We start from the raw sequence: 13,485 nt of genomic DNA on the forward strand, positions 1-13,485 counted from the left end.
CTGACTGAGCCACCCAGGCGCCCTTGAGATCACCTTCTATTAACCTATTTCACAGCCTTGACCACAGGGTTGAAAACCATCTGTGGCCTGTTTCCATGCTTTCCCCACTCGTGTGAAAGGTCCTGAGAACTGAGATTCTCAGCATTTTTCTTTCTTTTCATTCTTACCTAGCAGTCCTGTATCTCCTTTTTGATTCTCTCAGTAAACTGTGCAGTGGAATGTTCTATTTTCTTCTCATAGAAAAAAACCAAACTCAGTGTAGTACCAAATAAATAGAAAGCATCATATTTTAGGAGGAGGAAGGACATTATTATAGGTGTCATTTGTAACTGCTAATGGTCACATTGACTTCCTTACTGTATGTATAAAGTCGCTTGATTTATCCCTTTATTTATCCCTTTGGGGGACAAAACTAAAAGACTGTAGTAGTATTACTTTTCATCAGCTTCCCTTCCCTCCCCACTGGGATGATGCTGTTGATCATGCAAATATTAAGTCACTAAATTCTATTCTAGGATTATAATTTCTCTTAAATTACATTTTAACAAGATCCTTAAAATATCTGTAGCCTTGGGCGCCTGGGTGGCTCAGTCATTAAGCGTCTGCCTTTGGCTTAGGTCATGATCCCAGGGTCCTGGGATCGAGTCCCACATCGGGCTCCCTGCTCCGCGGGAAGCCTGCTTCTCCCTCTCCCACTCCCCCTGCTTGTGTTCCTGCTCTCACTATCTCTCTCTCTGTCAAATAAATAAAATCTTAAAAAAAAAAATCTGTAGCCTTTTACTTAGAATTTCTAAGGAATCTGTTCAAAGGACATAATCAAAAATACCACTTTTTTTTTTTTAAAGATTTTATATATTTGAGAGAGACAGGGAGAGAGAGAGCAAGAGGTGGGCAGAGGGAGAGGGACAAGCAGAATCCTCTCTGAGCAGCTTATCACATTTTTAATTACCAAACAAAGAAAACAACGTAAATCTCCAACAGAAAGGGAATTATTGGGGCACCTGGGTGGCTCAGTCGGTTAAGTATCTGCCTTTAGCTCAGGTCATGATCCCAGTGTCCTGGATTGAGCCCCGCATCAGGCTCCTCGTTCAGTGGGGAGTCTGCTTCTCTCTCTCCCTCTGCCCCTCCTCCCACTTGTGCTCTCTCTCTCTCTCAAATAAATAAAATCTTTAAAAAAGGGGGAGATTATTAAGGAAATTGTGGTACAGGCAGACAGTGAAATATGTAATGGCTTCTGAAGAGTATTTAATAATGTGAGGAAATGCATATGTCAGAATGCTAAATGAAAAGCAGGATTACTGATAGTATTATAATCTCAATAGAAAAGCTCGATAGACAGGTTGAGGTGCTTGGAAGAAGGTGTAGTTGACCCTTGAACAGCACAGGTTTGAGCTGCATGCATCCACTTATAATGTGGATTTTTTTTTATAAATACAGTACTGTAAATGTATTTTTCTTGTACTTTTCTTAATAACTTTGTTTCTCCTCTAGCTTACTTTACTGTAAGAATACAGTACAACATACATGTAACATACAAAATATGTGTTAATTGGTTTTGTAATTGGTAAGACTTCCGGTCAACAGGTTAGTAGTAGTTATGTTTCTGGGGACTCAAAAGTTATATGTGGATTTTTGACACCCCAACCCCTATGTTGTTCAAGGGTCAACTGTACCTCATATTGTTATATTAGATGATGGAATGATGAGTGATTTTTTTCTTTGTACTTTTCTCAGTTTTTCAAATTTTTTACAATATGCCTGTTAGATAAAAATTTTACCAAGGAAATTTTTAAAGATCTAATTGGCTCTATTAAATGATTTGTGAATGGGGAGCCTTGAGGAGTTGTATAAAATGGAAGGTTTTTATAGAAGGAGAGCAGGGCAGGAAGGTTATTAGCAAAAGAAAAAGATTGCTTCAGGCAAGGACATTTTCTCTTAAAGGGAAAAGCAGAGGGTCTTATGCAAACTCCTCATTTTCCTTTGGGGAATGGAGAGGGTCCATGTGGCAGACTCATGGGCTCCCATCAATAAATTTCTGAGCAGTTTATTTATTTGACAGAGAGCACAAGTAGGCAGAGAGGCAGGCTCTCCACTGAGCAGGGAGTCCGATGCGGGACTCGATCCCAGGATCCTGGGATCATGACCTGAGCTGAAGGCAGCCGCTTAACCAACTGAGCCACCCAGGCGCCCCTGACTGACCAGTTTAGACTGCATTTCTGGGGGAGGCTGAAACTGCAATTAAATTATATATTAAGCCCCGCTTTGGGAACCCATCCTGAGTGATGCCATTTTGGGGCCTGTGGTTTTCTTTTTAACAGTTCCCCCTTTTGATCAGATTGTCAGCTTAACTGAGAGATGTGATCAAAATTTAAGGCATGAGCACCAACTCTCAATTACCCTTTTGTAGTTCTCACAGCTTATGTTGATCCTTTGTGTGGTACCCATAGGTCACGATGCTTTTCCTTCATCTGTGATATTGGTAGGTCACAGCTTCAGGTTCATGTTCCAGTCTTAGATCATTTGCTTGGTGATGAGTGGCTGTAAACATACATTTAAAGCTTTTGAGAGAATATAATGCACCAAAGAGATTACTATTACTATAGGTTATTATTATTCTTAGTATTATTCTTACTGTTAGGACAATTTCCAATAGTTGGAGTGTACTTAGAGCCATGGTCCCCAAGACCCAACCAAACCATAGAAAGGCCCTACTGCAGGAGTCATCTTTTTAAGCCCAGTGCCTTGCTCAGTGATCTTACACAATTTTTAACTTCCCCATCAGTGTTAGTCCAGGCACAGTAGGTGGTATTGGCCGCAACACAGATACCCACCCCCTTGCTCAGCTAAAAGATAATCAAGGACAACTTTGGCTAGAGAGTCCAAGGATCTTTGTGGTGCTGCTTTTGCTTTAGCAGCAGATTTTGCAATAATTTTGAGAATTGATCATAGCCTCATTTATATGTATCCCTAACCAAGGAAATCGGGACCTCTGTAAAGGAGTGAATCTGAATCGTGAATGTCTCTTTTTAAATTCAACAATGTAAATTTAGGAGATTCAGCCAATGAGATCTTCTATTTTGCTTGTGAAAAGTTAGAGGCACAGTTAGATTTTCTCCTAGCCTGAAATAAAAGATTGTTTTAAATTCCAGAGGTTATACCCCTCCCACACCCACCCCCTTCACGGTGGCCTGGGAGATACAGATGACGGTGTTATCTTTCCAGGCCAACGCCAGAGTGAAGTAAAGGAAAAGAGGAGAAAAGGGTTTACGTTTAGTGTATGGAGTCTCCATCCGTCATCTGGGGTGGAAGCAGACTACCTCGATGTCTGCTACTCGTCTTCCTCATCACTTTGATGTGGAGGTCTCCAGCATCTGTACAGGACCGGGTGGTGGGTGGAGCCTTATCTCTGTGATGTGTACCCAAGGCTTAATACTTCATAGTTCTGCAGCAGTGTCCGTGGTCAGGAGCGCCTGGGAAGGTCCTTTTCCAGTGCGGCTGGAGAGTGGTTTTCCTCTGGCAACGCTCATATAGTCACCAAACTCTAGGCTGTGATGAACAGGTTTCTTTGAATTGGGATCCAGGAAAGCTTCGTGAATCGATGGGTGACAGGCTTGAGCATAAGACAGTGGAGACTTACAGTAGCTGGTCATACGAGCGGGAGACAACAAGGGACCAGAAGGTTGTGTCCTGATAGAATTCCAAGAAGTTCGTAAGGTTTTCGTCAAGGCACATGTGATTTGTCCAGTGAAATGGATGCCTTGATCACTGGAGAGAGTGGAAAGTATACCCCAAGTGGGGAACACATTTTTAAGTTGGTTTGTTTTGGTTGGTTTTTCCTGTGAAGGCATCAGTCTTACAGCAGGGGAAATCTCGACCCATCTAGAAATCACACATACAAGAACAAGAACCTGTTGATCACTCATAATAGCTTAGGATAATGGCTGACTGTCTAATGTTTAATAAAGTGTTTGTAGGTAAACGTAATTCAGGACAAATAAAGCTAAGCAAGACAAAAGCTTATAAATGAGCTTTTCAGCAATATTTATGAGTATGAGCTATACTCATACTCAGTGGCAGTTGAATGAAGTCCAGCTACAAGTGTTTGAAGGATCCAGAGGGCAGAGGTTTGAGGTCTCTTGGAACAAAAATAAGTTATGGGGGTGGGGGTGCAGTATGGGGAGTGGTAGTGACCAAACAGGTCAGGCATTGCTGGTAGACTGTTTTTGTAATTTTATAGAAGTCTATCAATGTCTGTTTATAATTTGAGTCTTCGTCATTGTGCTGTGGTGGGTGAAGGAATGCAAAAATTAAAATGTGGGATTTGCCAGGGAGCCAGGAAGAACCGGGCCATCTAGGTTTCTATAAGTGTGTGTTCAATTTGCAGTCAGTGCTCACTCATTTCAGTGTCTTCAGTTTGGAAGCAGGCTGTTGCCATGTTACAGGGACGTCAGGGTGGCAAGTCTGGTGATGAGGGGCCATGTTTGTGGACCCATTTTGCTACACAGAGGGTTAGGTATTCACTTACAGCAAAGAAGCCTCATTAGTTTAACAGGTCCTTTGGAAGTTTGTCACAATTGTTTAAAAAAGGTTTTAAAGCACTTGCCTTGTAAGTAGGATTACAGATTGAAAGCAGACCAAAGTCCAAGAAAACTGTTTTTTGACAGAAAACTAAATAATTTTGCACCATCTTACTTTGATATTAAAACTCATTTTTTAAAATATATTTTAATCTTAACCTGCTTGACCACACATTAAAATTCCTTTGCAAATATTTGTTTTCTACAAACCTTTTACAACCTCTTTACATCCCGATTTTGTCTTTTTTTTTTTTTTTTTTTTTCTTTAAACAACCAGCTTCGTTTTAGGACAAACTTACTCTCTATTTCTCATACCTTATTTTATGAAAAACACATCCTGCTTTCCTGGCATACAAAGATATTAATTAGAATTCTTAACCCTTAAAAACCTTAATTTCTAGTGAAAACTAATAAGTGAGCAATTTTGAACTGTTACACTAGCATTTTTTTTAAATTGGCATATTTATGAATACATTTTAAAATTTCTAGAGCATGTGCTGTTTTACGTGTTTCAGTGTATCATTAGCATGTTTAAATATTAGTTTCTCTGTAATATGAAGACAAAAGTAGATAAATCTGTGTTTACTAATTAATGCTTTAGTACTTTATCTTATTTGGAAATGATCTAGGTATTTAATGAGTTTAACTTAATTCATCATTTAACTTAGTTTAAGGTTTTAGGTTATCAAAAAAAAAAAGCTTGGGAAAACTAAGTAGACAAATATTGCTGAAAAGCTCATTTATAAACTTTTGTCCTGCTTAGCTTTATTTGTCCTGAATTATGTTTACCTACAAACACTTTGTTTTGTGTGGCCACATCTTAGAAGAGAGAATATGAATTTACCTAGTAAACTCAGGTAGAATAAGTTTAATATTTAATATTGATAACTAAAAACATGTCTTTTAATTAAACCATTAACCGTTATCTAGCTTTTATATCAATATTTTCCTGGGTCACATGCACTTAAACATTTGGGTTAGTCTCTGACTATATGATTTTCAGAATGCCCATCCTTATAGGCACTTGCCTTCAAACCCACTAAATAGAGCTCTTCTACAAATTCATTTTGGCGATACCATCAGAGGTGGGAAGTACCACATAACTATAACACACATGTATAGACACATGCGAACAGACTGACTCAGAGACCTTATAGCTGATTTTGAAAATCCTGCCCTAAAATAAATACAGGATTTATCAAAGTCAGATGTGAGTTTGTTTTTCTGGTAGATTGAATATGTTGAGGTTACCTGGCTACATGGGTAAAGCTTTTCTTTATAAACATCTTTAGAGAAGACACTTAAGGTTTGTATTTGCCCTTGGCAAGTCAAGTTTCAAATGACTTTGCCCATTTTGTTTTTTCTTGGTAAGAATCATCTCCTTAAGTTTGCATTTTAAAGAGATGAACTGAGGAATTCCTGGAGAAGACCAGGTAGAACATTGAACATTTAGATTTAAAAAGCACAGGGAAAAATGCAAGCTCCTTCTAGAAGAAACTTGGTTTCCTAAGGCCAATAATGTACAAGCTGTCGGAGATAAACGGGACATTAGGGGATTGGTAAAGGAATAGGGGAACTTTGTTGCCTATAGAGCTGCGTTTGTGGTTTTGCAAAGATGTGTAACATAAGGACCATTGCTTTCAGTTCAATCCAAAGAATTGGACTGTAACTTAAATGGCATCAGAGGTTCTCCCCCTATCCAACTCTCGTATCCTCAGTTTGCTTCTTTCCCCCTCTGAGTACATCATTCTAACTTTACGTATTTGTGGCAGTATTGAATTGCTTCTGTTGGGTGAAAGATGGATCAGCAAGGATGGTATGGAGGATATCAACTTCCCCAAATCTAGAATCACTCACAATGATGGCCAAAAGAAAGAACCAACAACCTGCATGTCCCAAGCAGGCAGAAAGCCAAGCCCAGCAATGCCAAACCAGAGGAGCAGGAAGGCAGTAGGTGTCCCTGGGAGAGAAGGGATCAGTAACCAGTGGGTCTGGATTTAGAAGGGAAGGACAGTGTGATTTTATTTTCTGTGTGACTGGGCAGGCAGGGATTTGGAAGCGCGGACTCTGGTAAGAATTTTCACCTTTTGCTGGCTTCTGCCAGTTTTTCCAGGATCCCCTGGGCACAATCTGGTATCTGCCAGTTTCCCCTTGACTGTCTAAGGAATGATGTAGCAGTTTATCAGAAAATCCCTCAGCTTCGTTGACTCTGGGAGGGGCTCATGGGAGGGCCCTGCTTAGAAGGTAGAGAACAGGGTGTCTGTACGGCCATTAACTTGGCAGAATTTGGCTGATGTTTAGGTAGTCTTTTAAAATTCAGATGAGAAGGAGTACCCAGTCTTACAGTCTTGTTTTAGGCACCTACCTTTTTCTCTTTTTAATTTTTCCTATTGCAATAAAATCTTTCAATGAAACGGTTTTGGAACTTTGAAACCTTTTGGAGGCATCTGCATGCCAAATGAAATGGGTATCCCATTCTGTTTAATTTGGGAACTCGTGCTTTCAGGTCTACTTCTTAAATGATCTTATCTAACTGGAACGTTCCCCATAATGGCCACTGTATTTCTAGGTCGTGATTCCTCTGAGGGCTGGCAGCACGTCGGTAGGTCCCTAGTCACAGAGTTAACCCACATCAGCCTTCTTTTGGGGCACCCAGCCTGGTGGTTACCAAGCTAAGTGCCTCAGGACACAAAACAAGCTTAGGAAGATTTTGTCGTTTTTGCTAGATACCTAAAACTTCTGGGACTGTAGTAGTTCTTAGACATGAAATAAGCAGGTGTGCCAGAAGGTGGCATGCTTGACCCTTCAGAATTTAGGGATCTTCTGAGCTGAATGAATACCTGAAAGGGATGTGCCATGGGGCTGGGGATTGAGTGTGTTTTACAGTGTACCTCGGTGCCTGGAAAGTTTCTTGAGATTGGTGGGTGACCTAGTGCCAGGCTAACCTATTTCACAACTAACTTATCCCATCCCAGGAGTCTTCCTGAGGTGGTGAGCACTTCTAACAGCCTTTAAATGCTCGACCCATCCCCACCAATTCTTGCAGCTTTTTGGTCTCCAAGATCCCCACTAGCGACAGGCTTTACACAAAACCAGACAGACAGACCTGTGCCCTTGGGTGTTTTGGCAGCATTGCATCTTGGCCATAGGAGGGCCCTGTGCACACCATCACCAATTCCCGCAGCGCATGGCTCAAGCCGTCCTGCCCTGTACGGGAACGCCATTTAGATGGGGAGCTTGAACGTCAGCGACGACAAAAAACTCATAACTGAGAGGAACTTACCCACGGCCCTCGAGATGGTGAGAAAGACAGTGAGCTCAGAAGGTTCACAGGGACCACGCCTATGTTCTCATCGCCCCAGATGCTGCCGGAAGTTCCCTTTGGATCCTTTTGCTGCCACCAAATCTGTTAAATGACAAAAATTCAACCAAGTAAATTTTAATTGTCTAACTGGCTTTAGTAAACAAGTCCTGAATTGGGCAGCATCCCATCTAACGGGTAGAGGGGAGCTCAGAGGAGTTGAACAAAATGGAAGGTTTTTATAGCAGGAGGGTAGGGGCAGGAAGGGTTGTTCCAGGAAGTGCTGCTTTCCCTGAGAGGGAAGAGCAGGAGTCATACCATGCAGGCTACCTCATCTTCCTTTGGGGGGTGGAGAGGGCCCATCAGAAGATTTCTGACTTGAAACTGCATTTAGATTAGGTCTTAGGCCCTGGTTTGGGAATTCGGTGTAAGTGACACTATTCTGGGCCTGTGGTTTTCTCTTATCATGCCTCTATCATTTTGAATTTACGGAGATGAATTCAAAAATAAAAAAGACTAAAGTGTAAGATAAACCCTCCCCTCTAAATATGTAAGGATTTTAAATGAGTTGAAATGTCCTTGTAACCGGTAATTTTGTGCTTTCTTTCCAGATCAACTGGTGAGACTGCAGTTACTGCTTTTGAGATTGACAAGATGTACACCCCTTTGTTCTTCGCCAGAGTGAGAAGCTACACTGCTTTCTCAGAGAGGCCTCTGTAGGGCCTCACATCCAGTCGTCTGTCACTGTTGCATGAGTAAAAGTATATAGAGCAAAAGAGCACCTAAGTTATAAATGTACATATATATATATATGGAATTGGAACTTATTTTACATTGTTAGAGTTCTTTTAAGAAGAGTATAAATTGATTATTTTTTTTATTTAAAAGGGATAGTTGATACTTGGGGTATTGTTTTGAAATTAAGAAGTTGAGATTACAAGTTGTTTAAGCACATTTATGTTGTGAAAAACCTTCAAATGAGCTTTAAATCATGTCCTTTTTCAAGAGGATTTCTGAGCAGATTTCTGTCACATAAGTCTCCTTCCACCTGATCATCCCAATATTTACTTGCTTCAGGGGAGGGCGCCACTGGATCAGCATTTCTTTCACGCATGACATAGCGTCTTTGCACTAAAGGCTCAAAATGTGAAAACTTGTTCTGAATTTGTTTGAAACTGTTTGACCGATAAAAATAATAAACATTTCTTTCAAGAAGATATCTTTGGGTGGCCTTTCTTAAATATCAGAGTCATAAACAGCCCTAGGGTAGCCAGCAAAGGCTTGGGAGGCTGCCTCCTTCCACCTGTGGTCTCTGCAGCCACAGACTGTAGGTCTCCACAGCCCAGCAGAGAGCCCTTCAGCCAACTCAGCTGGGCATCTCTGTTCCTGAAAGAACACTGCAGGTGATCGTGTCAACCCAGGCCCAACTCTGTCCAGAATTAAAACGGGGAGAGTGTCTCCCTGGGGACGCTGCCATTGCTTTGTGGTCCCAGAGTTGGTGTCTGGCAGACCTCTACCAGAGTCAGCTCTGTTCTCGGCGGTTCAGACCCAGCTAGGGTTGAAGGCGCACACACTTTCAGAAATCAACGTCCGCGGCCCAGCCCCAGCAGCCTCTCCAGATCTGCACCTGGCTCTCAGCCCTGCTCTGCAGCTGTACCATGAAGACAGTGACCCGAGGCTTTCTCCTCACACTGGCAGGCCTACCTTGGAAGCCAATGACCTGGTTGATAAAGACAGTCCCTTCTACCACGACTGGGAAAGCCTGCAGCTGGGCGGGATGATTTTCGGAGGGCTCCTGTGCATCGCTGGAATCTTGATAGCCCTGAGTGGAAGATGCAACTGCAAGTCCAATCAAGCACAGCCCCATGCCTGAGAAGGCCATTCCGCTCATCACTCCAGGCTCTGCCAGTACCTGCTGAGCACAGGACCAGTGTCGTGGCACTCGTGGTACCAGCTCCCATGCTGGTCTCCCTCCACCTGGGGGCCTTACCCTCCACGATGGCCTCTCTCCCCCAGGGTGGGCCCTTAGGCTCCCTTCTGATCAGGAGGCTATCCGAAGCTTATTTCTAAATTAAACTGTCCCATCCCTCAAAAAAAAAAAAAAGAAATCAGCATCTGCAGCCACAGATGCTTTCAAATTCATGTCGACATTAAAAGATGCTTCCCAAGTTCTTGCAATTCGATGTGGGACAGGTCTTTTAAAAAGCTAATGCATGTGGGCGCCTAGATGGCTCAGTCATTAAGCGTCTGCCTTCAGCTTGGGTCATGATCCCAGGGTCCTAGGATCGGGTCCCACGTTGGGCTCCCTGCTCGGGGGGAAGCCTGCTTGTGTTCCTAGCCTCGTGATCTCTCTCTCTCTCTGTCAAATAAATAAATAAATAAATCTTAAAAAAAAAAAAACTAATGCATATTATGTTAAAGGTGAAAACCAAACATCCAGAGTGTGCGTGAAAAGAAGAGACTACTACTTAGGTTGGCTTTTTGTAGTAATCTGAGAAACGGTGTTTCCCTCAAGTTAGAAAAGAGGGAGAAAAGCAAAATGCCTAAGATAAGGCAGCTCTTCATGATGTGACCAATAGTTTTGGTATGCAAGTTAAAAGGACATCTGATTAGGACCTCGTCAAATATAGCTTGGAAAGTATATTCCTAAGGAGAGTGGGAGTCAAAGATTCTCTGTTGTTTTGCCACCATGCCTGGATTAGTCCAGAGCTGCCGCAGCCAGCCAGTGGATACCAAGTTCAAAGCTTTCCTTGTGCCCACTAAAGCAACTCTTACGTATTTAGCTTGAAGCTGAAAATAGTATTTTCTCAAATTATATTTTCTGTACATTCAGATTATTTTAAATATTTATTTTAGAGAGACAGTGCGGGGAGGGGAGGGGCAGAGGGAGAGAGTGAGTCTCAGGCAGACTCAGAGCTGAGTGCAGAGCCCGATGCGGAGCTCCATCTCATGACCCTGGTCATGGCCTGAGCCGAAACCAAGTCAGACGCTTAACCGACTGCACCACGTAGGAGCCTGCCCCAGTACACTCAGATTGTTAATACAAAAGCAACATACATTTATTGTGAGAATATTAGAGTATACAGAGAATCAAAAAACATCTGAAGATACACCCAAAGATAACTAACCAGAAGGAATTTTTGCCATGTAGCCTTTTTCGCCTATTCTCTGCAAATCCTGCCGCAGAAGTCTTTTAACTTCAGTAATGTTCTTCCTTTGCCCTATCTGGACATTACAGAAACCTGCAAATACTAGGGGAAGCTGACAATCAATAGGTCAATCACTCCTAAAAAAATCAAACATTTTTCAGAAGTTGCATTTTAGCTCCTGCTTGAGGTGCTCAGATGTCCTCACGGGGAATCTGGCCTAAGCACTAACTGTGGAGTCGGCTCTTCCTGTGGTGTTTCCTCCACAGCCCCCTTCTCACACCTTAGTGGAGGGCAAGGTAGGAGGGCTTGGGGCTGTTGGGGGCTCTCCCTCCCTGAGACTACACAGCTGGATACGGTGAGAACCAGCACTAACACTCCACCTACTTTGCCAGCACCCCCATGTGCCACCCCCAAATTCCCCTGCAAACCTGCATCATCTAACACTCTTGCCGCAGCAGGTGTCCCCCGCCGAAAGCAGCTTCTGCCCCAGCACACCCTGTAAGCAGCTCTGGCAGGGGCTGGCACCATGCCAAAGTGACTCCTGCTCCCCATACCCCGACACCCCCCCGCCCAGTTCCAGAGGCAGAGCCTTTTAGCTGGCTGTGCAGGGAAAAAGCCCCGCTGCTTGGTGCACCCAAAACTGTGACAGAAAGATTAATTTAGTCTGACTGCCAGCCCTGCCCATCAGCGAAAGCCTCTGTGGACCACAGGGAGAAAGCCCTGCCCTTCGGAGGGCCCACAACTACAGCAGAAAGGCTGAATTAGACACCTAGTCTGACTGCTGATCCCATCCACCTACAAGCCCCAAACTGGTATCAGGCCCCTCAACAGCCCAGGGACCAAACCCTGTGCCATGTGCCTGCAGCAGGCGAAGTGGGTCACTGCTGCTGACTAGGGGAAGGCAAACACAGCTCAGCCACACAGCAGAGCACATGTAGTGCATCCATGGGGACACTCCTGGAGCACCTGGTTCTCATGCCCAGGGGGCACTGCATTCCAGGACACCACAGGACACAAGGCTACAACTTTCAAGACCAGGAGATGTAGCTGACCTCCTTAATCCATAGAAACAAACTCAGAGACTAAGACAAAATGAGGACACAGAAGAATATGTCCCAAATGAAAGAGAAGAAAAATCACAGCAAAAGAGCTAAATGAAACAGAGAAGTGCTATGCCTAATAAAAATTCAAAGTAATGGGGGCACCTGGGTGGCTCAGTCAGCTAAGTGTCTGCCTTTGGCTCAGGTCATGATCTCTGGGTCCTGGGATCGAGCCCTGCATTGGGCTTCCTGCTCAGCAGGGAGTCTGCTTCTCTTTCTCTCTCTCTCTCTCTCTCCCTCTGCCCCTCCCCACTGCTTGTTCTCGCTCTCTCTCTCAAAACAAAAACAACAAAAAAATTCAAAGTAATGACAAAGATACTCACCAGACTTGAGAAAAGAGTGGATAGGGGTGCCTACGTGGCTCAGTTGGCTAAGCGTCCAACTCTTGATCTCAGCTCAGTTCTTGATCTCAGGGTCATGAGTTGGGCTCCATGCCAGGCCTGGAGTCTACTTAAAAAAGAAAGAGTAGATAAACTCACTAAGAACTTAAAGAGGAAATACAAAAAAGAACCAGAGATGAAGCATTCAATAACTGAAATAAAAATTACTCTAGAGGAAAAGGGCAGCAGATTAGAGGATGCAGAAGAACAAACAGATCAGTGATCCAGAAGACGGTGAGGAAAGCAACCAAGCTGAATAGAAAAAAAATAAAAAATAAAAAATGAGTATAGGTTAAGGGAACTCACCAACATCATCAACCCTAATAACATTTGCATTATAGGGATCCCAGAAGGAGAAGAATGAGAGAAGGGGGCAGAAAATTTACTTGAAGAGAGGCACCTGGGTGGCTCAGTTGGTTAAACGTCTGCCTTCAGCTCAAGTCATGATCCTGGAGTCCTGGGATCAAGCCCTGTGTTGAGCTCACTGCTCAGCAGGGAGCCTCCTTCACCCCCTCTGCCCCTCCCCACCACTTGTGCTCTCTCTCTCTCTCAAAAAAAAAAAAAAAAAAAAAAAAATCTTTAGATAATTTACTCAAAGAAATAATAGCTGAAAACCTCCCTAAATGTGGGGAAGGAGACAGACATCCAGGTCCAGGAATCAGAGAGCCCCATACAAGATGAACCCAGGAGGTCCACACCAACACACATAATAATTTAAATGGCAAAAAGTAATGATAAAGAGAGAATTTCAAAAGCAGCAAGGAAAAAAAAATGTTATATACAAGAGAAACCCCATAAAGCTATCAGCTGGGTTTTTTTTGTTGTTGTTTTTTTTTAGCCGAAACTTTTAATATGTCATGCTGATCCCTCAGGCCTACAAAGCCCTGAAAGGAAAAAAAAACCTATAACCAAGAATACTCTATCCAGCAGGTCATCACTTAGAATAGGAGAGATAAAGAACTTCCCAGACAAACAAAA

At 43.0% G+C, this 13,485-nt stretch overlaps 1 protein-coding gene, 1 long non-coding RNA gene and 1 pseudogene across 5 annotated transcripts in view; 2 read left to right on the top strand and 1 right to left on the bottom strand.

Annotated features, from left to right (window-relative positions):
- Window positions 1-9,095, top strand: part of FBXO9 (F-box protein 9) — a 39,891-nt gene extending 30,796 nt beyond the window's left edge. For all 3 annotated transcript variants that reach the window (XM_064597709.1, XM_054505407.2, XM_054505408.2), the window contains one exon: window positions 8,490-9,095. In XM_064597709.1, the coding sequence (XP_064453779.1) occupies window positions 8,490-8,598 (109 nt within the window). In that variant the 3' untranslated portion in view covers window positions 8,599-9,095. The remainder of the gene's footprint in view (window positions 1-8,489) is intronic.
- LOC135365569 (uncharacterized) lies at window positions 759-13,026 on the bottom strand. Of its 2 annotated transcripts, XR_010413653.1 has the most exons (5): window positions 12,908-13,026; window positions 12,451-12,574; window positions 7,861-7,983; window positions 3,269-3,879; window positions 759-2,538 (listed from the first exon to the last, which is right to left on the bottom strand). It is a non-coding gene; the product is annotated as an uncharacterized LOC135365569 (long non-coding RNA). The 2 variants fall into 2 exon arrangements; XR_010413652.1 differs by lacking the exon at window positions 759-2,538 and having other exon boundaries at window positions 3,227-3,879.
- On the top strand, window positions 9,236-10,980 carry LOC123837812 (FXYD domain-containing ion transport regulator 4-like; annotated as a pseudogene).
- Window positions 13,027-13,485: the final 459 nt, after the last annotated feature.

The sequence above is a fragment of the Mirounga angustirostris genome, unplaced genomic scaffold (assembly GCF_029215605.1).
Source record: "Mirounga angustirostris isolate CCGP_5_RB_7025 unplaced genomic scaffold, mMirAng1.0.hap1 SCAF_8, whole genome shotgun sequence".
Classification (NCBI taxonomy): domain Eukaryota; kingdom Metazoa; phylum Chordata; class Mammalia; order Carnivora; family Phocidae; genus Mirounga; species Mirounga angustirostris.